The following is a 25201-nucleotide window of genomic DNA, read 5'->3' as shown; positions in this document are numbered from 1 at the left end:
TTAATTTCATATTCTCAGAATTCCTATGTGATTGTTGTTGTTAGCTGCAAAGTCATGTCCGACCCATTGCGACCCCATGGACAATGTTCCTCCAGGCCTTCCTGTCCTCTACCATCTTCTGGAGTCCATTTAATCTCACGCCTACTGCTTCAGTGACTCCATCCAGCCACCTCATTCTCTGTCGTCCCCTTCTTCTCTTGCCCTCAACCTTTCCCAGCATCAGGCTCTTCTCCAGTGAGTCCTTCCTTCTCATTAGGTGGCCAAAGTATTTTTGTTTCCGCTTCAGGATCTGGCCTTCTAAAGAGCAGTCAGGGTTGATCTCCTCTAGGACTGACCGGTTTGATCGCCTTGCAGTCCAAGGGACTCGCAGGAGTCTTCTCTAGCACCATACTTCAAAGGCCTCAATTATTTGGCGCTCAGCCTTTCTTATGGTCCAGCTTTCACTGCCATACATTGCAATTGGGAAGACCATAGCCTTGACTATACGCACTTTTGTTGACAGGGTGATATCTCTGCTTTTTAGTGTGCTGTCTAGATTTGCCATTGCTTTCCTCCCCAGGAGCAAGTGTCTTTTAATTTCTTGGCTACAGTCCCCATTCTGCAGTTATCTTGGAGCCCAGGAAAATAAAATCTGTCACTACCTCCATTTCTTCCCCAACTATTTGCCTATTTAACTTATATGCAGAGCACATCATGAGAAAGGCAGGACTAGATGAATCAAAAGTTGGAATTAAAATTGCCGGGAGAAATATTAACAACCTAAGATATGCAGATGATACCACTCTAATGGCAGAAAGTGAAGAAGAACTAAAGAGCCTCTTGTTGCGGGTGAAGAAGGAGAGTGCAAAAGTTGGGTTGAAACTTAACATTAAGAAAACCAAGATCATGGCATCCGGCCCTCTCAATTCCTGGCAAATAGATGGGGAAGAAATGGAGGTAGTGCCAGATTTTATTTTCCTGGGCTCCAAGATCACTGCAGATGGGGACTGTAGCCAAAAAATTAAAAGACGCTCCTGGGGAGGAAAGCCATGGCAAATATAGACAGCACACTAAAAAGCAGAGACATCACCCTGTCAACAAAAGTGCGTATAGTCAAGGCTATGGTCTTTCCAATTGCAATGTATGGCAGTGAAAGCTGGACCATAAAAAAGGCTGAGCGCCAAATAATTGAGGCTTTTGAAGTATGGTGCTGGAGAAGACTGCTGCGAGTCCCTTGGACGGTAAGGCAATCAAACCGGTCAGTCCTTAGAGATCAATCCTGACTGCTCTTTAGAAGGCAGATCCTGAAGCTGAAACTCAAATACTTTGGCCACCTAATGAGAAGGAAGGACTCCCTGGAGAAGAGCCTAATGCTGGGAACGGTTGAGGGCAATAGAAGAAGGGGACGACAGAGAATAAGGTGGCTGGATGGAGTCACTGAAGCAGTAGGCGTGAGCTTAAATGGACTCCAGAAGATGGTAGAGGACAGGAAGGCCTGGAGGAACGTTGTCCATAGGGTCGCGATGGGTCGGACACGACTTCGCAGCTAACAACAAAACCAGTAAACTATTAGAATACACTTACAACAATTTCATTTGTAACTACGTCAAAGTAGTTATAGAACAGGGGTCTTCAAACTCAGCCCTTTTATGACTCATGGACTTCAACTCCCAGAATTCCTCAGCCACCATGCCTGGCTGAGGAATTCTGGGAGTTGAAGTCCATGAGTCATAAAAGGGCCGAGTTGGAAGACCCCTGTTATAGAAAGTGACGGAAAAGCAAAAGGATTCTTAAATTATTCCTTCCAGTTAGATAGACTTCACAGCTATTGAAAAGAAATAAACCAAGTGAACCAAGTACCAGCGGGATGCTCAAAGACCTACCAAAAGCGTACGTGCGCATGATCCAATCTTCCGCAGTTTTTCCGCCCCAGAAGGATCGTACTACAGTACCCGCCATGCTTTGCGCCCACGATCTGGAGACGGGAAAGCGCGCGCAGGGCCTGTTGGGAGCGCGCGTGTGTGTCTGTGTGTCGGCGGCCGGGGAAAGTGGCGAAGCGAGCGCCCTTCCCTGGCGCCTTCTCTCCTCTCTCCCTTCCCTGTCCATTCATTGCTGCCCTGCGGACTCTCCGCGCCCTCCTCTCCGCTGGCTGCCGTCGCCGCCGCCGCCGCCATGGAGGCGCTGATTCCGGTCATTAACAAGCTGCAGGACGTCTTCAACACGGTGGGCGCCGATATCATCCAGTTGCCGCAGATCGTGGTGGTCGGGACGCAGGTGAGACAGGCGGGGCCTGAGCCAGGGTGACCTCCGCCGGAGGAGGAAGCGAGCAAGATGCCCTTGGTGGGGCACCCTCCAAGCAGGGGGAGCGGAGCGTTAAGTGGGACGCGGGTGCAAGGAGAGATGGGTTTCCTTCCTGTTGTGGATGCGAGGGAAGGAAATATTAAGGTCGGCCAATGCGAGTCTTGGGTCGGGGGTTGTTGTTCTTGTTGTTCTCTAAAGGGATATGCCGCCCAACTCCCAGCGAGTCTGGAAGGTGTGCAATTTTTTTTTTTAAAAAAATGCATTTATGGCTGTTGCAGTTGTGATTAGTATTGGCAGTCTTCCAGTTGTTAGGACTGGTTTAGAATGCACGCGAGCTTTATTTGTAATTGTATTGGAAGTATTTAGAGCAGGGGTCTTCAAACTTGGCCCTTTTATGACTTGTGGACTTCAAGTCCCAGAATTCCTCAGCCAGCTTTGCTGGCTGAGGAATTCTGGGAGTTGAAGTCCACAAGTCATAAAAGGGCCAAGTTTGAAGACCCCTGATTTAGAGGCTTCTTGAGGCGCAGGGTTAAGTTTATATAAATAAGTAACCGGTCGTGATGTGTTCATTAGTGGGATCAACAGTGGTATTGCCATAAAAGGTTTTTCTTTATTTTTTTGAACCATGTGTTATTCCCCTCCCAGTATCTCCCAAATAGGAGAAGCCTGTTGATAGACTCTTTCCAATCCTGACTTAATTTGCTAGTCAAGGGGAATTTTTAAAGGGAACACAACAGGAGACTGGTCTGACATCCGGAAGGCTGCAAATATGCAATTTAAATTTTGGGGATAGCCCTCTAAAGCAGGGGTCTTCCAACTCTTCAGCACTTTGATCCCTTCAGATTGTTCATCAGTTCGCAAACATTTATTTCGATAACATAATAAAGAATTTGATAAATTCTACTTTCACAGCACCACTGCTAACAATAATAACAGTAATCCCTTGGATAGTGGGGGGTTAATTCTGGAGTTGATACTGATCACTTTTGGGAAAGCTGCACTAACTCTACATTTTAAGGTTATCAGAAGGCCTCTAGTGGTTTGTTTTGATGTTAAATCCTAAGGATGGGATTAGTAAATTTGTTAAGCCAGGGCTTTTCAACCAGTGGTACGTGTGTACATTGGCACCTGGCAGGTGGTACGCGGCCATCCTAGAAAAGTGGTAGCGGGGGAGGGGAATGAGCTGAACTGGTAGTAGCACCGCACAAGCCTGAGCGAGAGACGGCTGGAGCTGCAGGGCTGTCAGGGCTCAGCAGAAGTGCCAGGATCTGCGCCAGGCCCCAGCTGGAGCTCGGTGCTGATCCCGGCGCTTCTGCTGAGCCCAGAAGAAGCGCCAATCAGCTGGAATGTTGCAGCATCTCCAGGGTCTTGTGATTTACATTCAGATGCTTGGTAACTGATTCATATTTATGACGGTCACCATGTCCCAGGGTAATGTGAAGTGACCAAAACCTGATGCAACCACCCAGCAGAGGGGCGGTGGGAAATAAAAACCAAACACACACACATACACACCCTTGCTACCAATCCTCAACAGAAATGCTTACAACAATGAAAACCTCGGACAGGAGGAAGAGCGCCGCCGGGCGGGCAGGCAGGTGTCTTGCTCGGCTGTGGCTTGGGGGGGCACTTTTTTCAGTGCCATTGTAACTTCGAACAGTCACTAAGCGAACTGTTGTAAGTCGAGGACTACCTGTACTTCATCATTTTTTTCCTTTTTTTTTTTTTGGTCATCAAGTTTTTGACACCTTGCTAGGCGACTGGTGGTACACAGATGTTGCCATATCCTAAAAGTGGTACAATGGGTGAAAATGTTGAAAAGCCCTGTGTTAAGCCATTTGACTAACATTTAAAGTGAATGGGAGAAGGTGCTTGGAAATTATGCAATGGCACATTGGCAGGTAAAGTCCTGAGCTTGTTAAAGCTAAAAGGAAAAATGGAAACATTCTGTCCCCATGTAGAAAGTAAGAGAAATTTGTAGGTCTTTGTCTGTTTCAGTATGTGCTGTCTGGAACTACTGTGCAGGGAGATTTACCGTATCCTTGCAACAACTGTGTTAAGTAGGTCTTTTTGCTGTTGCTTTACAAATGAGGAAATGCATCTTGTAAACACATGCAGTCTTATATAGACAGTATAGGTAAGGTGCTATGGAGTGATTTGGAAGTGATAATGAGAAATATTTTAATGTGAAAGGGTTTTAAAACAAAGTTATTCAGAGAACAGTTTGGAGGTGATGCAGTAAGCCGATTATTCTGTCAGATGCTTGCAGGGGTGAGTAGCTAGGAAAAAATATGAATGCCACACCTTGTTCTTCAGAGGAAAATATGCATAAATTGTGATCGATAAATAAGGATGAAAACTGTAGAAACCACAAAAGATTAGATCTCAGGGATATAATATTATGAAAATTAGGGGAAATGAAAATCAGAAGGTTAAGTGAATATATTTCTTTATTAAATTTAGTTGTCACTTCATTTTCCAAAGCGATGCTAGGCAGCTTACATTTTAATAAATATATAAAAATTATAAATATAAAAACAAACTGACAAAGAATCAAATACATGTGTAAGGGATAGCATTTTCTAGAAAAAAATGTAAGTATTTTGGTTAACAGACTTATATTATTTTTCCATAATATATTCTGGGCTAAATTTACTCTGGTGCTGTTAAACTTGTACAGTGAAAGGTTGAAAATCTCAATTTGCAGCCAGCAAAGTCATTGATCCAACCAATCTGCCTGCATCCAGTTTTCAGCTGTTTTCAACATCAGGCTTGCCATTACTAGAAAGTGCAGTTATACAGAGGTTGAAAGGAGAATAGCAGAGGGAATCTGAAGCCATATTTCTTTTCCAAAGCTAAACTTATTTTCTGACCTCTGAGATGACATCAGGAGTCATAGAATTATGGCTAAGTGACATTTCAGATCAAATTACTACAGCGTTTAAGTAAGATAATATAAATACCTAGTTTATCATGTTAGCTAATAATGCATTATATTGTATACACATTATAGGAAAGATTTTGTGTTCTGTTATGTATTCTAAGTGGAAAACAAGTTTATGCGCTGTTCATGTTTAAAGAATATGTCATTTTAAAAAGGTTATTGCTAATAATTCCATGCCATGGTAGGTCTGGTAAATCCCATTTCCCAGAAGCCCTATCATCAATAGTGAATAATGAGCATTATTGGAGTTGTAGGTCTGAATTAAGTTCCACCCTGGATATTGTTGGATCTGTGGGACTTAATTCAATGCAAACAAATTTAACTGTAGTATATAAATTAGATAAATAAAAGTATCTGAAGCATACCATAAAATACAGGTTTTCCTTGAGTTCTCTTGTGTTCTCTCTGTCTTGGGCTTGGATCCTGATCACCCAGTCAAAATCAGTTAGATGAAACCTTAACTTTGATTCCTCTTATCTTTGGTTTGTCTCAGCCATCTTTTTCTGACACCATATATTGGTGTTGGTACTTGGTTCCTTGTTTGCATGGAAGCAAATGCTGTTTATAAACTGTGTTTTAAGCATGTTAGTAACCTGGGTCCAAAATTAAATTTCCCAAAATATACCAAAAAAGTATCAGAATCAGAATATAGCTAGGAGAGACTTTGGAGGTCTTCTAGTCAAACCCTCTGCTCAGGCAAGAGATCCTATACAATTTGAGACAACTGGCTGTTCAGTCTCTTCTTAAAAACCTTCAATGATGAAGCATCTACAACTTCTGACGGCAAGCTGTTCCACTGGTTAATTGTCCTCTCTGTTAGGAAGTTTCTCCTTAATTCCAGGTTGCTTCTCTCCTTGATTAGTTTCCATCCATTGTTTCTTGTCTTGCCCGCTGGTGCTTTAGAAAATAAGTTGACTCCTTCCTCATTGTGGTAATCTCTCAAATACTGGAATACTACTATCATATCCCCCCTAGTCCTTCTTTTCTCTAGACTAGCCAAACTCAAATCCTACAACTGTTCTTCATATGTTTTTGTATGCAGGTCTTTAATCATCTTAGTTGCTCTTCTTTGCACTTTTTCCAAAGTCTCAACATCGTTTTTTGTAATGTGGTGACCAAAACTGGATACAGTATTCCAGGTGTGGCCTTACTAAGGTTTTATAAAGTGGTACTAACACTTCATGTGATTTTAGTTCTATGCCTCTGTTTATACAACCAAGGATTGTATTAGCGTTTTTGGCTGCTGCCACAATGCTGGCTCATATTTAAGTGATTGTCTACTAGGACTCCAAGGTCCCTTTCACAGTTTTTGAGCCAGATTTCACATAATTTCTACTTTGTACCTTTGTTTTTTCCTGCCTACATGTAAACCCTTGCTTTTCTCCACATTATAATTCATGTTGTTGGATAGGGCCCATTGTTCAAGTCTGTCAAGATCTTTTGGGATCCTGAGCTTATATTCTGGAGTGTGGGCTATTCCTGCCGGATCAGTGTCGTATGCAAATTTGATGAGTTTCTTTATTCTCTCATCTAAGTCATTTATGAAGATATTGAAGAGTACAGGACCTCAGGCGGAACCTTATGATACCCCACTGCTTACTTCCCTCTATGTAGATGTAGTACTTTAAGGATGACTCATTGAGTACAATTTGTCAGCCAGTTACAAATCCATCTGGTAGTGATGCTGTCTATCCCACATTGTTGTAGGATAGGTTGTGGTCTGCTTTGTTGAATGTCTGCTGGACTGGCCTTTTATTATCATATTTTTCAGAATTTCCCACGCTTCTTGACTTGTTTTCCCCTTTAGGATTTTCATCCATGGAATTTTTCTTAGACTCTCAGAGTTTGTTAAAATCAGAAGTGTATTCTAACTGTCCCCAACTGAGCAGCCTACAAATTTTAGAGACTGAAGTTGAACACATTTAGATATCACCAGATTGGTGATGGGTAGCTGTAGCTATGAATTTAAAATTTTAAGCAAGATAATATTGGCCTTTATTCAGAAATGTTAATACTCACACACCTGTTAGAAAAGCATGGTACTGTTTGTGCCTATATAAATAGGAAAGCCTGACTTATCTACTAATCTTATAAAGTAAAATTAGGAATAGGATTTGTAGGTCTGTGAGATATAATATTAGTTGGGTGAGGCACGTCTAATCCTTTGCCAAATACATTTTTAAATGGCTAAAGGCCAAAGAAACATGGCTTTTGTTGCAATAGGGATAGAAGTATTATATAGGTTTCTGCATGTGCCCTGACATAAAATGAAATAAACCTAGAAAGTAAGAAAAGGCTAAAATAAAGAAAATAGGGTAGCTAAAAATGCATAGTTTTAAAAGTACTTTTTTCATCAAAATCAAACAAAAGTTCATTGGCAAACACTTGCTAATAAGTTTGTAAAAGGCTGTAGTCTTAGCATAATTTAAGAACCAATTACTAACAGAAAAATGCCAGCAACTTAATTCAAATATCAAACACATTGTAGCTCATAGTTTTAATGAAGGGATCTTGTCTAGACTCCTTACGTATATATGGAGAAACCGAAATTCATTGAAATCTTTAACTATTACATCAGTTGCATTTGAAAAACTGAAATGCAATGTCAGTTATTAGAGTTAATTACGATATATGTTTATTCAGAAGACTTGGGTAATGTATTACAGATTGAAAAATAGTTTAAATGGATGATCAAAGTATATATTGTAATCAAATGGAAACTCTGTTCTCATATTTATTTCCTGCCTTTATTATTTTGACAAATAATGCAAGGTGGCCAACTTACCTAATACTCTTTCTCTTCCTATTATAATCCATCCTGAAGGAGAACCATGGCTTATCATTAAAATTTTCTGACTCCGGCCTTTGCTTATATTAATTCAAGCATGCTAATTAGGATGATGGAAATTGTAATCCAACACGTGAAGTTGAAACCCAATGCATGTGAAAGGCACAGTTGAAAAAAGCTGCATTTTGATTGACAAAATTAGTCACACAGAGGATACTACAAACCTTGTGCACCCTATCCAGATCAAGAAAATAATACAGTTGAAATAGTTTTCACTAATGTGGCTTCCTGGTCTTGTGATGTATAAGCATAAAGTCTTGCTTTTCCTTCCCTATGTGGGAGATAGAGACCAACCTCACATAAGAAAAACAACATTAAACTTAATTATTCAGAAAAAAAATGTTCCAGATAGCATCTATCTTTTACAAATGGAGATTTATCGGCTAGGATGTCTGAGAAGATATTAAATAAGCTTTCAATTAATGCTGTAGATTACAAGAAAATTATATGGAAATCTAACCTCATTTATATAGGGCAGGGAAGGACTGCGGTATTCCACTTTGTTAGTTACCTAGAGCCTCTTTCCCTCATAGGAATGTGGATGTGTCATTGCTGAATACATCTCCATCCATCAAATTATTTAAAGTGCAGAGAAGGGAAGGGTTCACCTGGTGTTCTAATGGGGTTAAGGTTGGAATAACTCGGGGGTAGGCAACCTCGGCTCTTTTATGACTCATGGACTTCAACTCCCAGAATTCCTGAGTCAGCTACGCTGACTCAGGAATTCTGGGAGTTGAAGTCCATGAGTCATAAAAGAGCCGAGGTTGCCTACCCCTGGAATAACTAAAGGCCACTGTCTGTGGATTATATGTGCTAATTACCAACAGCACTGTTTCCAGAGGCTCAGGAAAGTTCTATAGTTGTTTCTATAGTTAATGTAAGCTTTTGCTTGGTATTAATATCTTTCTCTGCTCTGGACTCCCTTTTCCTTCAGCCGTGCCAATTAACATTTTAAATGTTCCCTGACATTTAGTAAATAAATATTGGTTTATATTTTTGCTAATTGAAATGAAGGACATGTGTGCTCGCTCTGGGTTGGGAGTGTGCTGGAGGCAAACTTAACTGGAAACTACTCATAGTATAGGTAGTCCTCAGTTTACAATCACAACTGAGCCCAGAGTTTATGTTGCTAAGTGAGACTTTTGTTAAGTGAATGGTGCCCCGTTTTACGAACTTTCTTCTCACAGTTGTTGGGTGAATCATTGCAGTGGTTAAGTCAGTAACACAGCTGTTAAGTGAATGTGGCTTTTCCATTGATTTTGCTTGTCAGAGGTTTGCAAAGGGTGAGGAATATGATCCTGGGGGACAAAATTCCAGTCCCACTTTGGGTAGTTGAGCAAGGAATACCTGTAATGGATTTAAATTAATGGAAGACAATTTCTGATCAAAGGCTAGAAGTACGTTCTTAACAAGTAAGAGTGGATTGATAGTAAAACAAATTACCCAGAGAGGTCACAGTCTTCCGTTTAGTACATGCAGGTGTTCAGGTGAGGCTGCACAACCATCTGTCAGGGATGCTTTGCTATGATGCCTCCTGTAGGCTTAAATGGCCTCAATGCTTCCTCCAACTCCGATCTCAGACCTGTTCAGCATTCTAGGACATTAAGGTAGCAATTCTTTAACAGAGAAAATTTAAAGTGGGATTTGAATCTGAAATGATAGCACTATTTTCATTTGGATCTGGATTTAAATTTTCTTCGTGATGTACTTAGATTAACCACCAAACCACAAGAATATCTGGTATACCACTTAGCAATTTTTAATAAATAATCACTATTAAACACATCACCGCCTAGTCTCTGATAATTTTGCCTCAGGGTTACACATAATTTATCTAATACAGGGGTCTTCGAACTTGGCCCGCTTATGACTTGTGGACTTCAACTTCCAGAATTCCTCAGGCAGGCATGCTGGCTAAGGAATTCTGGGAGCTGAAGTCCACAAGTCATAAAAGGGCCAAGTTTGAAGACCCCTGACCTAATAAAACTGGCTTACAGTCCATAAATCCTGTGTCATAACATAGGTAGGTGTGAGTTATTTTTTTCCTGCAACAGGTCAACATGGCTACTCTTATTTCTTAGACAGAAATTTCTTATTTCTGTCTATATCTTGTCTGTGCAAGATATCTTTGTTCCTTCTCTGGTCTGTGTATTGCAGATATGTCAAACTCGTGACGTCACATGATGTGCGACATATCAGAACTTTTCCCCCATTGCTGGCAATGGGGTGGGCACAGTTTCCTCGTAATGCGTCTGGCCCATGGGCCAGCAGTTTGACACCCCTGGTGTATTGGGATACATGATAAATGAAATGGAGACTAATTACCAGTAGTTGTTGATTCTTTACAGCCCAGAGAATGCCAAATGAAAAAATTTGCAAGGGATGCAGTTAAATTGTATTTAATAATATACTGCACAGTATATTATCATTTTTTGTTTGTTTTTCATATACAAGAAGAAATATTAAAGAAAAAATTTGTTTATTTATATTTATTAAATTACAGTACTTTCCATCTTACAGTCAAGTGACTGATTTGTTGATAACTGTTTGGTATTGATGAAATAACGTTTTAATCTATCCATGCTGCTTAAAGTTATCTACTTAAGAGTCTGATATGGTGGAGTAATAACTTTTGTTTCCAAATGTTCTTTTTACACACTTATGAGTGAAGTAGAAATTTAAAATTTAAAAAGTGTATCTAAAGGGAGTTTATTACAAGGAATCATATATCATATTTTTAATATGTTACTTTTCTGTAACTAGAATACACATGGGTCATCAAAACTTTGCAGGTCGTCTTCTCATTGCAGGTCCAGGTGAGAGTGTTGTGTAGATATCTGTGGTAGTTGTGTGCTTGTTTTTGTATGCTCATGTTCCTGGCAGATTTAAATAGGCAAGGTATACTTAAGACAAAGAAACACAGGTTGGCACGAAGTATATTAAATGGCTTCATAATCATTATGAAAATCCACAATCTCAAAGTCCCAAAATGTTTACTCATTTTAATTTATTCCTTGCCTTTCTGTCAATGAAAGGCCTCGCAGAACTCTTTTGCAAACACCTGATTCTAGAAATAAAGTTTTAGTTCTGCTGTAAAACTCAGTAACATAACATTAAACATGCATCACCAGGAATGTTCTGCAATCATTAGTTAGCAATAGATTCTGACTGATATATTCATACTATGCGCCGGAAGGTAGGTGTCAATGCTGTAACAAACTTGGGTGAAGCCATTTTTCCCTTTGTTTTCGGTTGCCACAGAGTTGGGAGAGGGGATGTATATTTTAGGTTAGACCAAACAATAAATTGTCCTGTGGGAACCAAGGTCATTGCCGGTGTTTTGGCGGGCTGCAGCTTTTGTTAGCCTGCCAAAGTAGATTATTGGGGAATGTGATTTATGACCTAATACTGGGCTAGGAAGTTCAACTTTGTAACATTGTAACCTTTGGGAGGGAATAATGAAAGAGCCTTGGTGGAGCAGTGGGCTAATGCCTCCTTAAGTAACAACAGCTGCCTGCAATTAGTGTAGGTTCGAGTCCCACCAGGCTCAAGGTTGACTCAGCTTTCCATCCTTCCGAGGTAGGTAAAATGAGGACCCAGATTGTTGGGGGCAATAAGCTGACTTTGTAATAATGCCGCTTGGGGCCCCCCGAAAGCCCTAATAAGCAGGCATATACATAGAATGAGGGCTATTTCTAAGCACATTGATTTGTGCTTTAGATTGTAAGCCGCCCTGAGTCTTCGGAGAAGGGCGGGATATAAATGGGACTAAAAACAACAACAACAACAAAAAACTTCAGTCTTGGTTTCACTTTTGATCATGCCAATACTGTGTAGCCAAATAAAATGTTCTTTAAGGAAACCTCTTGCTTGAAATTCTGATTATTCTGTGCTTATCTAAGCAACCTGTGCACTTCAACATCACCTTTTCTCCCTTTGAACCTGGATTGCCAAAGACAAATTCACTTCCCGTGGTTCGATGGGCATTCATACTGATGATTGCTTGAGATGCAGGAAACTCTGTTCAAAGTTATTGGAGTAGTGGCATGAGTATTTAAGTCCTCTCTTCTCATTTTCAGAGCAGTGGCAAAAGTTCTGTGCTAGAAAGCTTGGTGGGGAGAGATCTGCTCCCAAGAGGCACTGGGATTGTTACTCGAAGGCCACTCATCCTGCAGCTGGTACATGTTACAACAGAAGAATGTCGGAAAACTGCTGGAGATGAAAATGGTAAGGGATGTGAGATTAATGGATATTTAAATGGCAATAAATGATTGTGAGCCATTGTTATGCAGTCAGTACAGAGAAAAAACAGTACTTAAATTTCTTCTATGCCTCAGGTTTTTTGATTATTTATACATTCTGATATTAAAATACAGGTAGCAAATTGCAACAGGAATTCAGTAATTTTATGTCTAAAGGAGTCTATATGTGGGGAAAGAGAAAAATCTAATGGAATAGGTTTATCTTGTATATGGGTATATGTAAGTGTTCTAAAATATTTTTATTTCTTTTTGGACATGGGATGTTGGGGTAATCAAAGCTAGGCATAGTATTTTAATAGCATTTTAGATTAAGGGTTCTCAAACTGTTCTATAGAACCTAGTGGTGCTGTGAAAAGTTAACGGGTTCTGCGCAGGTGAGAAAATTCATTTGAGTGCAGCCAATTTTCTTTCACTAGAATTTTTTTCTCTTGATAAGAGTTTTGGGAATGAATTTTTTTATCGGGTTCCAGAGGTTGAAATAGTTTGGAAACTCCTGCTTTAGCATGTTCAAAGCTTTTTATTGATAACTTTCACTATATCTGACAGCAAGTTAGAGTATATTAGTATTATATTGTATTATATTCAGAGCTTTAGCATCTGGAGACACTTTCCCACATAAAGAAGGACCTGTTTGTGTAAAATACCTTAAATTCGTGCAGATAGGTTTTGGAAGTATGGCTAACCTTGTTGATGGTCAGGATGCATAATAATGATTTTTTTAAAAAAAATAAATGGATTTTTTAAAATTTAAATTGGATTTTTAATTTTTTTTATCAAATTTTAATAAAATGCTTTTGGAGTAAAAATCTAAGTATAGTTTTCTATTTAAGATACATTAATAATTTAGTTTATTCTGCGTGAAATGGAGCTTAGTTATGTAGCATGAGGCTATATATTCTGCAATATTTACATTTTCAGTAAACTCATTAAGTGAATCCAAGCTTTGCAAGCTGAGATAACATGCACTGCATTGATGCATTCACACAATTTCACAGTAACCATGAGATTAAATCATAAAACAAAGTTCAGGAACATTCTTTTATCCCATTGTTTTGCAAATCTATGTACACTACAAACTCTATGGTTGTTTGAAGAAAAATGCATCTGTACCAGACTCTTGAAGTGTTTTAATTAAATAAAAGAATTTGAATAGTTCTCCAAGTATTGGGTTTCTCCGGAAGTAAAAAAAAAAAAAAGTTCAGTCAGACTTTCTAACTTCTTGCGAGACCTTTTTTTTCCCCGTGAGAAGTTGGAAGGTATGACTGAATTTTTTTTAGTCCCACAAACTCTGTTTCCCTGAGAGAAACAGGCCATAGCTGGAAAGCAGATTAGTGAAGAAATGCTTTCGGGAAGAGAGAGGAGCTAGGCAGTGGTGCGCCAAACTCTACAGCAGTGCCAGGAGAAGAAGCGGCAGGAAACGGGGCTGCCATTTCCAGAATTGGGAAGGGAGACGTGGGGCGATGCAGGGTGGCAAGCAAGTGCTCTTCTTTGCTCTGCACCACTGCACAGAGCCGTTCCCCTCCCTGTTCTCCGTTCTCTCCAGTGGTGGCGATGGAGGGCTGGTGGAGAGAGGTGGCAGGGGAGGCTTGCACTGCCAGGTTATGGTTCAAGCCATTGGAGAGTTGGTGGAGTAGGGGGAGGTGGCTGCCGCCAGGCAGGTGATCTGTTGCACGAAGCACGAGAAACGCCCCTCCAGCGGTGAACAGCGGCAGTGGAACCTTTCGCTGTCATTCCCCCTGGCTCCAAAATGGCGGAGGGGGACCAGGCCTATCCCACCCATCCTCCGTGGCATGGTAGCTCAGCTCGGGAGGAGAGTGAAGGGGAAGGTCGCTGAGCAAGGATTGGCCTGGCTGGGTATATGTGTGTGTATGTCTCTGAAGTAAGCGGGTGCAGGGTGTGTGGGGCAGCTCCACACTCCCATACCTGGCTTGCCTCGTTGTGGCAGCAGCGGAACGACATGTGCTCTCCTGCCCCATTGCGGCAGCGAGGTGGGATAGAGTGGGCAGGGTCCTAACTCTTATTTTTGAGGTAGGGCTTATATTAGGTAGGCCCACCCCCCCAAAACAGGATAGGTCTTATTTAGGGGGTAGGTCTAATTTTCGAGGAAACATGCTATGTGTGATTAACCTATTAACCTAAAATCAGTTCTGATATTGCTGTTTTACTAACCTGACAGCTTATTATTCTAAATAGGAAACCTTCATTTTGTTTGCAAATTATAATTTTAAAGATTCTAACTACCAGCAAGAATGAGTCCTTACATTTAAAGTGTACCTGTCATCTCAGATCCATCATGGCAGCGCCTGTTGGCGGGCATCCACTCACTTGCTGCCCGCTACGTCCCTCACCTTGTTGTGTCACTGCTGCATCACCAGCCATCCCATTAAAGTGAATGGGGCTGTCGGTGAGTCAAGAGTGGGTCAGAGGAGGAGATGACAGCTGCTCTTTAAAAAAAATATGATTTAAATCAAGTTAATTTAAATCAAGCCTTTTTACTAGTTATTTAAATCACGATTTAAATCACGATTAAACTTGATTTAATCAAATCCACCCTATTGATGGTAGGATAATGGGCTTGGCTCTTTGGCCTCTTTACATATAGCTGAACAAATAATTTTAGGAAGAATAAGGAGACTAGCAACTATGAGCAAACAGTGATTAGTACTTTCTAGAGCTCTATTAACATTTATTTACTATAAAAGCAGGAGTTTGTCCTCTTGAAGAATCATCCTTTGTCTTATTTATATTTGGGTGCCCTTTGCTTAATCAGGAGATTAAGAAAATATAATTTTCCCTTCCGGGAAAATGATTTTAATTGGGCAACAGGGGAAATGGAATGTATTGGATCTATTCTTATTATGGAAAGAAAAAAATATCAAGAAGTTATATTATTTGTATGACTAGTATATTTCTCCCGATGAAAAATACCTTGAGAAGTGTACTGAAATTAAAAGGTTTAGATGATGAAGTAAAGATACCAAATTTTTGCCATCCTTACAAAATATATTTAATTGATTGCAGCTGGCTTCACTGGTGGAGGACATTTTGCATAAATATATATCCCATAGTATATTTATTAGAAACCCTCAAAGATATTTGCTGCATTTGTATACTAGATTACTTGAGAAGAGATCAGTGTTGGTGAATAATACCTGGCAGACAGTTGAATTTTTACTAAAGCTTCCTTTAATAACAACTGGGATTTGGGGAATTGTCTGGTCTGAATAAATGTTTTTTAACTCCCATTTAGAAAAATTACTGCATATTACAGAGTTTCACAAAATTCTTGGCTGAAATCAAGTTGTACCTGTTATATGTTGCATTGGTTTTTATAGCCTCTCTAGTCCTGCCTTTTTCATTAGGCTGCATTTGTAGCCCTTGATTGTGAATTTAGTAAAAAGCAATTCCCCTTCCTCACCCAGTTTATTTATTCTGAAGACACTGAATACATTGGGTTTAATGGCAGCTTTTTAAATTGAAGAACATGAAATCACTGCAAACTACAATCTCCTGTGCACTTAATGAAGAAATCTCTGCATTACTCTGTTCTTATTAACCCTATTAATGAAGCATGCAAAAGGTAAGGATTAGAGCAGAGGTCTCCAACGTTTCTCGGTTGGCGGACTGGAGGGAAAGGGAGGGGGAAGCATTTTATGCGTATGCACACACAAACAGGGCTGTGAGCACGTGTGATGCAAATGGGGTGGTCCTAGTGTCCGCATGGCACTCGCTAGCACCGCCCCATTTTTTTAAAATTCCATTTATATCCCGCCCTTCTCCGAAGACTCAGGGTGGCTTACAAGCGCCCTGTTTTTGCTGTGCAGTGACCCATTTGCATAGCGACAGCGCTAGCAAAAAGTGGGGGTGAGTGTGTGCACTGGCCAGCCTATCCCATGGCCTGGTGGCCAATAGGCCACGGCCTGGTAGTGGGTCATGGCCCATAGGTTGGGGACCCCTGGATTAGTGGTTAATACTTATGCCTCTACTCTGCTTCATGGATAGCCCTAGAATCTTTTCTGTGTTACAGTGTTGTGATGGAATGGCTTACCAAGTATGCATGTTCTCTTTTCTTTTTTGACTGAGGCAGACAAGCTGAGACTTAGTCTATTGGTACATAAGCTCTGATCTGTTTTGTGTTAAGGACTGCTGATCTTTGTCAGGCTGAATTGCATTTTGTAGAATTATGTGGGTAGCCAGATTTAAGGGCACTGTAGCTTGAATGCAGAAAAAATATATATGATCCAGATTCTTGACAATAATAAATAGTCTCTTCTGTTGTTTTCCATGGCATTTCAGAGTTGGAGGAGATAACAGTAGGGAATTGGTTAGGGATGATGGGAGTTGTGATCAAATGTATCGGGTGTACTGCATATAGCGAAGCTGATGTGAACCACACATTGTGTGACAGGACAAATCCTAAAAACATCTGAACAAGTCTGTAGCCATCAGAACTTTAAAGATCTTCCTGCATTCGCAGTTGAAGATACTGGGTGCTGAGTTTAGCCAGATTGCGATGTTTTATATGCCTGTTTATTTGATAGTTTAGGCAAATTTATAAAGAGACTAAATCAGAAAAGAATAAAATGCAGTGAGAATGAACCATGTAGAACAGAGCATATAATCCTAGTTACTGCATTTATATGAAAAAAAGATGACACTGACTTTAAGACATTTCTTTCCCAAAAAGGAAAAAAAAATAGAAGGAAACCAAATATAAATTCTATGTAGTGCCTGGCTTTCCCAGTTTGTCAAACAAGGGTTCCTAACTCCAGCTGAGATCTATCCTGGAGATTTGATTTTCCTGTCCCCACAAGTAAGGTTGTATTTCTGTTTGTAAGTGTGTCTGTTTGTAAGTTAGTCTCTCTCTCTCTCTCTTTCTCTCTCTCTCCCTTCCTCCCTTCCTCCCTCTTTCTCTCCTCTCTCGTTCATTCTCTCTTGTTCATTCTCACTCTCTCACACATACACACACACACAAAGAGAGAGAGCAAGACAGCGAGAGAGAGCGCGCTATGAGCCTCTCATATTGAGCTACCTGAAAAAGTAAAGTTCCCTCAATTGTGGATGCTTAAATCAACACTATTTAATTATGTTGCAATATAATCTGCCAACTTTTATTGATGACATCCTATTCTCTCTCTTGTATATCTAAAGACAGTGTTGATAATACGCTCATCTCTTATTTTGTCTACCACAACAATGCTATGAAGAGGGTTAGGTCAACAGAAAGTGTGACTAGCCAAAACGTTTCATGCTAAGAAGGGAGGACTGAAACTCATAGTCCGCAGTTTCTAATCCACCACTGTAACCACTGTGCTTAACTGGCTTTAGTGTTAAAACTTACTAAGGTTAGTATATTGTGTAAATTGCAGCCACCAACTTTTAATTGGCTTAATCACATGGATTGTGACAGTGATGTCTATAGTGTAGATCGTCAATATATGAGTCAGTCTTATATTGCAGTTTCCTGATGTAGGCAGGGAATTCTGGTAGTGTTCCCAAATGTATACAAGTAGTCTTTGCTCGTCGACTGCCTTGTTCAGTGACTGACATTATGACAGTGTAAAAACTTGGCAATCAATCCTTGCATTGATGATGCTGCCCAGTGGTCACGTGATTGCCTTTTGGGTGCTTTGCAGTTGGCACACATTGAAGACCATTGCAGCATCCGCTGGTCACTGGGTCTCCATTTATGTGTTTTGCAACTAGCTTGGAACAAACAGTTAATAAAGAAGGTGACAGGAAAATCCTAAGTTGTGGTCATGTGAGGTTTCACTTAACCAAAGGGGAAGTGATGTTGTAACCCTGTTGCAATTACATGATTTTTCCCTTAGTGAACATGGAACTGAATAACGTGATTGTTTTTATTCAGTGAGGACTACCTGTGCAGAGGGACTCAGGCTGAGGCAGCCTATAATAGAGTTCATGTAAAAAATTTTTTGATAGTGAACCATTGTACAGCTACAGTATGTGAGCATGTTGATGTCTGTTCACATTAACCCAAATTGGGACATTAGGTCTGCATTCTAAAAAATGGATGGTTCTGTTCCCAGTGTGACTGTTTTCTGGTGCTTAATTCTGCTTTCGGTAAATGGAGGTACTCCATGGCAGGGCTTTTCAACCTTTTCACCCATTGTACCATTTTTAGGATATGGCAACATCCGAGTACCATCACTCACCTAGCAAGGTTTCAAAAACTTGATGACACACCACCACCACCACCCCAAAAAAGAAAAAAAGTGATGAAGTACAGGTAGTCCTCGACTTACAACAGTTCGCTTAGTGACTGTTCGAAGTTACAATGGCACTGAAAAAAGTGCCCCTCAAGCCACAGCCGAGCAAGACACCTGCCTGCCCGCCCGGCGGTGCTCTTCCTCCTGTCTGAGGTTTTCATTGTTGTGAGCATTTCTGTTGAGGATTGGCAGTGGGGGTGGGCTGGGGGTGTTTGGTTTTTATTTCCCCCCCCCCCTGCCTCTGCTAGGTTTTGGTCACTTCACATGACCCTGGGACACTGTGACCGTCATAAATATGAATCTGAATGTAAATCACAAGACCCTGGGGATGCTGCAACATTCCAGCTAATCGGCACTTCTTCTGGGCTCAGCAGACGTGCCGGGATCAGCGCCGAGCTCCAGCTGGGGCCTGGCGCTGATCCTGGCACTTTCGCTGAGCCTTGACAGCCTTGCAGCTTCAGCCATCTCTTGCTCAGGTTTGTGCGGTGCTGCCATCAGTTCAGCTCATTCCCCTCCCCTGCTAACACTTTTCTAGGATGGCTGCATACCATCTGCCAGGTGCCAATGTACCACAGGTGGTACCTGTACCACTGGTTGAAAAGCCCTGCTCCATGGTATAAGATTTAAGAGAGTTGATGGTCATTTCAAAGTCAGCAAGCCTTTCCACCTCTTTGATGATTATGTGCTTGACGCCTCCAGCTTTTCAGATGAAATCTTCGACTGCATTAATTGTTTCTTTCTCAGTACGTATGTCTTTGTGCATGCCGTAATTTTTGCAGGACTAATAAAAAAACTGCAGCTTGAAGTAACACACAGAGATCTGAAAGGGGCAGGGGACAGACAAGACAACCCTCTGTAGAACTAAACCTTTGATGCTGTTTCTTTTTAACTGCAGACCCTGCAACATGGAAACATTCAAGGCACCTTACTAAAGGTTTCCTATTCACTTCTTTTTTCCACTACATGGAATTTGCATGCTTATTTATGTAGTGTAGCCACCAGCTTTCCATGTCACTTCTATTGCTGCCTGCTGCCTATATTTGTGCATTCACACACTGGCTGCTCTGCTAAGTCTCTGGTTTTGGTTGGCTGCCTTAATCTGGACCTTTCCATCTCTCTGCCTGCATTTTGTGTCCAATTAGAACCTTAACTAGAATATCTGTCCTTTTTCTGGAACGTGGTATAAATGCTTGAACACAACTGTTTATCATCTTTCTGTTTTTCCTTCAAGCTATGGGTAGTGTGCATTTCTTGGAAGTAGTAAATGGTGAATAATTGCAATAAGTAGCACTGGAAAAAGAAGACTGTCTAGCGTCATGGAAATGTGACATAGGCTAATTTGAGAAACCATCTGCAAGTAAATTGTTTTGCATCTGCCAATGTTTCTGGAAAAGCTGCTTGGTCTCATGACGGATCTGCAGGCCACCCAAAAACTGGCTTTCTTTTTAAAAGTTGCTTTAAGTAGAGTCACAAAATCAGCATGCTTTTCTTATTAAGCAAGATTCATCAAATTAGGATGAATTTTGACCATAGCTACCAAGTGCCTCCAAGCTAGTGTTTTCCTAACAGTTTCTCCCCAGATGTTTATATTATTTTGTATGTATTAGATAATATACATATTATATTATTTTATATCTAATATTTATATGGGCACCCAATAAACATCCCAGTTGGACAATTGGGACGATAAGTTTCAGAACTGGAATTATAATTTATTTGGCACATTAAAAGCTGAGAATTCTGCTTTGGACAAGTCACTTTTTTAAAAAAAGAAAAAGGGATATTCATTCACAGATTATTATAAGGTAAAATCTGGATACTTATGATTCTATGAAGGGAATATTCTTAACTGTTATCCCAGGAAGCCACAGTTATGGATAATATAAGGATAAAAGTGGGCATAGAATTGAAATGGGTCAGGGGGTATGAAATTCCTTGACAGAAGTGTTGGGCTGCCTTAGACATCTACTCAATACTTCTATAATTACCCTTTATAATGTTTGTCCCTTCATTGTTCCTTTTCTCCTCTGAAAGTTTATAGTAACTTTCTTCTTGGCATGTAAAATAAGGGAATTGCAGAAGATCCTGTATAGATAAAACAGGGTAACAGAAGCATTCTCTTGTATGTCTGCTTGTATAATGGCCTCAGTTCAGTTGTAGTTGTTTATGACCAAGTTACATATCAAGCAACAAGATTTTGCCTAGTCGCTATTAGTTTTATGACTTTTATCAGCCATCTTCTTAACTCTATTGATGATATTAAAAAAACGCACACATAGGTATACTTTCCTGCTCTGTGGCTGTTTCAAAGACTGGCCTAAAATGGATCTAAATAGAAGAAGGAGCCATTTATGGTATTACCAATTTTTAGAATGTACATTATTTGTAAATGCTATTTTTTGTGTATAATTGACTAATGTTGCTTGTTTTTAGTTTCCCCTCGAATAGTTCCAAGAGCATAGCTCAAGAAACCATATGTATAGATAAACTTTGTTTATGTTGCTCACCTCTTGTCTCATGCCATGATGATCTCTTTTCAGGGATTGATGCTGAAGAATGGGGAAAATTTCTACACACCAAAAACAAGGTAGGCTTTGCTGCTCATGATCTGTAGTAATGGAGAGGATGGCCAGCACCTGCTGTGTAAGATGGCTGAAGACTATCATTTTGATTCCTCTACAAATGCGTGACGTATCGGAACTTTTCCCCCATTGCCGGCAATGGGGTGGGTGCAGTTTCCTTGTGACGCGTCCGGCTTGCGGGCCGGCAGTTTGACACCCCTACTCTACAGTTATCCATAATCATTCAAGGCCACGATGAAAAAGAAATAGAAGATAGAGATGGTCAATGGGTTAGCTCAGAACAAGGTTCTGAAGCAGCTTTTTAAGGGGGATCAAGGAAAGCATTGAGGGTGAATATGCAGTTCCTTGAAAATGCCAGGGTTTTCAAACTAGCCATTCATGTGTGCATGAGACAAATTCTGTGATGCTTGGTATAAATGTGATTGCTTGTTTCACCCTGTGGTTTCTGATTCTGGCTGGATCACGGTGTATATATAAGCCATAGTTGTTTTAACTATAGCTAGTTGAATAAGCGAAGACTACTCTTATGGTCAGTGCTTTTCTTTTCTTTCTTTTTTTAATCCTATTTATATCCTGCCCTTCTCCGAAGAATCAGGGCGGTTTACAATCTAAGCACAAATCAATGTGCTTAGCAATAGCCTTCATTCTATGTATATGCCTGCTTATTAGGGCTTTTTCCCCCCAAGCGGCATTATTACAAAGTCAGCTTATTGCCCCCAACAATCTGGGTCCTCATTTTACCTACCTCGGAAGGATGGAAGGCTGAGTCAACCTTGAGCCTGGTGGGATGCAAACCTGCACTAAGCTAAGCTGGCTTCTTCAAATATTTCCTGTGTTTTCCCAATTTCGGTCTATATTCAGGCAAAATGGGCAATTTGCAAAAACAAATGAGTTCTAGGTCCTCATGTCTATCCTAAATCTGTACAGTTTTGTTGTTTTGTTGTTGAGTGTCATTTTCCCTAATAATTATGTATTTCAACACTCATAACACAAATGTTGGAAGCAAGTATTGAAACACTTTCCTTCAAGACTTGCATGTACATTTGTGAGTACTTTAAACAGGAAGGTGTTATCTTGAGTTTTGCAGAAAAGCTGCAATACAGATAATCCTCGACCTATACCCATTTATTTAACAACCATTTTAAATTACAACAGTGTTGGGAAAAATGGCTTATGACTGGTCCTCACACTTAGGACTGTTATAGCATCCTTGTGATCACATGATCAAAATTTGGGCATTTGGCAACTGGCATGTTTTTACATTTGTTCCAACATCCTGGAACCATGTGTGATTGCCATTTATTACCTTCTGAGCAGGCTTCCAAACAGCTTCAGTGGAATAAGCTGGATTTATATAATGACCATGTGATTAATTTAACCACCATGGTGATTTGCTTAATGGCTGTGGCACAAAGATCATCAGATTGGCACAATTCACTTAACAACTGCATTGCTTAGTAACAGAAGTTTCAGTCCCAATTGTGAGTCATAAGATGAGTACTCCCTGTAATGCAACCAAACCACAGCCCCTAACAGAGGAGAAAAAAGTGCAACAGTATGAGCTTCAGAAAACTGCCTTTCATTTCTGGGTGTAGGACAGCCATTCTTGCCCTTGGAGGTTGTTAAAAAGAGGGTTTTCTGGCAGTAAAAATAAAGCTGCATCTCTCTAATCTTCACCTTCTTCCTCTCAAAACTGACAAGATTGAATGACTCTGTTTTTGGCTTCCCTAGTGCCATGGATTTTCTATCTGTAGTTCAGACTGGGATAGCACTCCCCCAAACAGAACTGGCCAAAGGGGCCTTTGCCCAGATTAAAATGGAGTGCCAGTTGTGTTATTATCTGGAATAGGAGCCCCTTGTCACAGTCACTCAAGCCACAATCATCTTGCGTGTGGAATATTAAACGTGTTCTACATCTGGCAGCCTTTCACAATCACTAAGAATCCAGAATAGCAGTTTTGCATCTCTGCTCTATGAACTCACTGGTTATCCTTCAGCTTCCAGGTGCTGGTTGTCACTTATAAAGCTTTGATGGCATAGATCAGGGGTGTCAAACTGCCGGCCCGCGGGCCGGAGCGTCACGGAGAAACCGCACCCATCCCATTGCTGGGCAAAGGGAAAAAGTTACGATACGTTGTACGACGTCACGTGACATCGCGAGTTTGACATGTCTGGCATAGATCCTCGTTATTAGAGAGACTGTGTTTCCCCATTGTTTCTGCCCTTCCAGAAAGATAAAACAAGTGGGCATGTTCCAGTGATACTCATTGGTACCCAGCTGACATGTCTCCTGTAACACAACACTTGTCCCCCACTGGAACACTGTCATCCGGAAATTTTAAGCGGTACTGACGCTATCATCCTGTCTGTCAATGTATTAGTCCCTGGGTTATGGCTTTCTTTGTTTTTATTGAATTGGATACATTAACTTGTTAAATAATTATTATGACTTAAGTTGCCTGTAAACATCCGAATAAATAGGCTGACAAGAATAGAGTCACTTGCAAAAGGCGTTCAGCTCCTTTGCTTTTTCATTATTTCAGCTCTACACAGATTTTGATGACATTAGACAAGAAATAGAAAATGAAACTGAAAGGATTTCAGGAAATAATAAGGTAGGCACTCACAGTTATTATATTTTGTAAATAAGAATTGCTTCAGCGCATGAACTGGAAGTTTCCTATTGATCAAAGTTAATCTTGATTTCTCTGTTCAAATTTCTTTGTCCAGAAACCGAATGTGCCACTGATTATGATGCACATAGTATCTAAAATTGTAGCTTGGGATGTCATCCCTGGCAGTTTACCCTTGACAGTGCAAGAATTTGCTTTGTTTTTCCTCTTAGTGCTTTTTAAAAAAATAGGCATTTTTGTCAGTCACATTTAAAGGAAAATGGCATATGAGCCACGTTTAAGGGGAAAAAATCTATTTAGAATATTAATAATGTACTCAGAGTATATAAACTTGTGTGCTAGTTTATGAACAGCTGAGGTCCAGAAGTGCATCTGAAATAAATGAGAGCTTGCTCAGTAAAAATTACAGCAGCTGGTTCAGATATGTAATGGCAGTTTTCATAATTTTCAGCCATTGTGATCCCACTATATCCGGAGGGTGAGAGAGGCTGCTTTACCATTAAACCCAACGTTGGTTTAGACATTATTCTTGGCTTCTTTTTCTGCAGGGAATCAGTCCTGAACCAATTCACCTAAAGATTTTTTCACCTAATGTTGTCAACCTGACCCTTGTAGATTTGCCAGGAATGACAAAGGTAAGAATATATTAACTGCACTTTTGGGTTTGCAAAATTGTAAGATAGCAAATTATACTGTACTGCACTTATTTTCAAAATGATTTTTACTTGGGTCCTAGCTATGTCTACATCATCAGTCTGCACTACTATCTATGGCAGCATTTCTCAACTTTAGCAACTTTAAAATGTGTGGACCTCAACTCCCAGAATTCCCCAACCACATGATGGCACACGTCTTAAAGTTGCCAAGATTGAGAAACACTTTTCTATGAAGTCCTTTCTTGTAACCCTGCAGCACAGATCTCTTCAAATAGCCATCTTACATGCATTTCCCTAATTGGCATCCTCTGCATTGTTTGAATACAACCTTTGTCGTTGCAGCTGTACTAGTTGGGAATTTGGGGAGTTTAAACAAACACTTTGAGTTTCTTATGTGACTTTATAGAAAAAGATTCATAGGGATTCCCTACTCAGTTGGTTTAATTTTTTACCTCTTAGGTACCTGTAGGTGATCAGCCAAAAGATATTGAACTTCAGATCCGAGAACTAATCCTTCGCTTCATTAGTAACCCCAATTCAATTATTCTGGCAGTCACTGCTGCCAACACAGACATGGCCACCTCTGAGGCACTGAAAATAGCCCGGGAGGTAGATCCAGATGGTAAGTATAAAAGGTATATTCCAGATGGTCTGTCTGTCTCCAGGAAGCAATATTTTGAAGCCCAGTTGATCGTGTGATGTCACCTTGCACTAACATCTGTTCTTAGAAAATTCATATTCTCTATTGAGTCAGTGTATCTTCTGA

The 25201-nt window shown here is 40.4% G+C and overlaps 1 protein-coding gene across 2 annotated transcripts in view; it reads left to right on the top strand.

The window, feature by feature from the left end:
* The first annotated feature begins 1915 nt into the window (after positions 1-1915).
* DNM1L (dynamin 1 like) overlaps positions 1916-25201 on the top strand; it is a 43833-nt gene continuing 20547 nt past the window's right edge. For both annotated transcript variants that reach the window (XM_083365165.1, XM_083365164.1), the window contains exons 1-6: positions 1916-2253; positions 12152-12299; positions 21105-21151; positions 23690-23761; positions 24328-24414; positions 24895-25057. In XM_083365165.1, the coding sequence (XP_083221291.1) occupies positions 2152-2253; positions 12152-12299; positions 21105-21151; positions 23690-23761; positions 24328-24414; positions 24895-25057 (619 nt within the window). In that variant the 5' untranslated portion in view covers positions 1916-2151. The remainder of the gene's footprint in view (positions 2254-12151; positions 12300-21104; positions 21152-23689; positions 23762-24327; positions 24415-24894; positions 25058-25201) is intronic.

The sequence above is a fragment of the Vipera ursinii genome (genome assembly GCF_947247035.1).
Source record: "Vipera ursinii genome assembly, chromosome: 6".
NCBI lineage: Eukaryota > Metazoa > Chordata > Lepidosauria > Squamata > Viperidae > Vipera > Vipera ursinii.
This window is presented reverse-complemented; position numbering and strand designations above follow the sequence as displayed.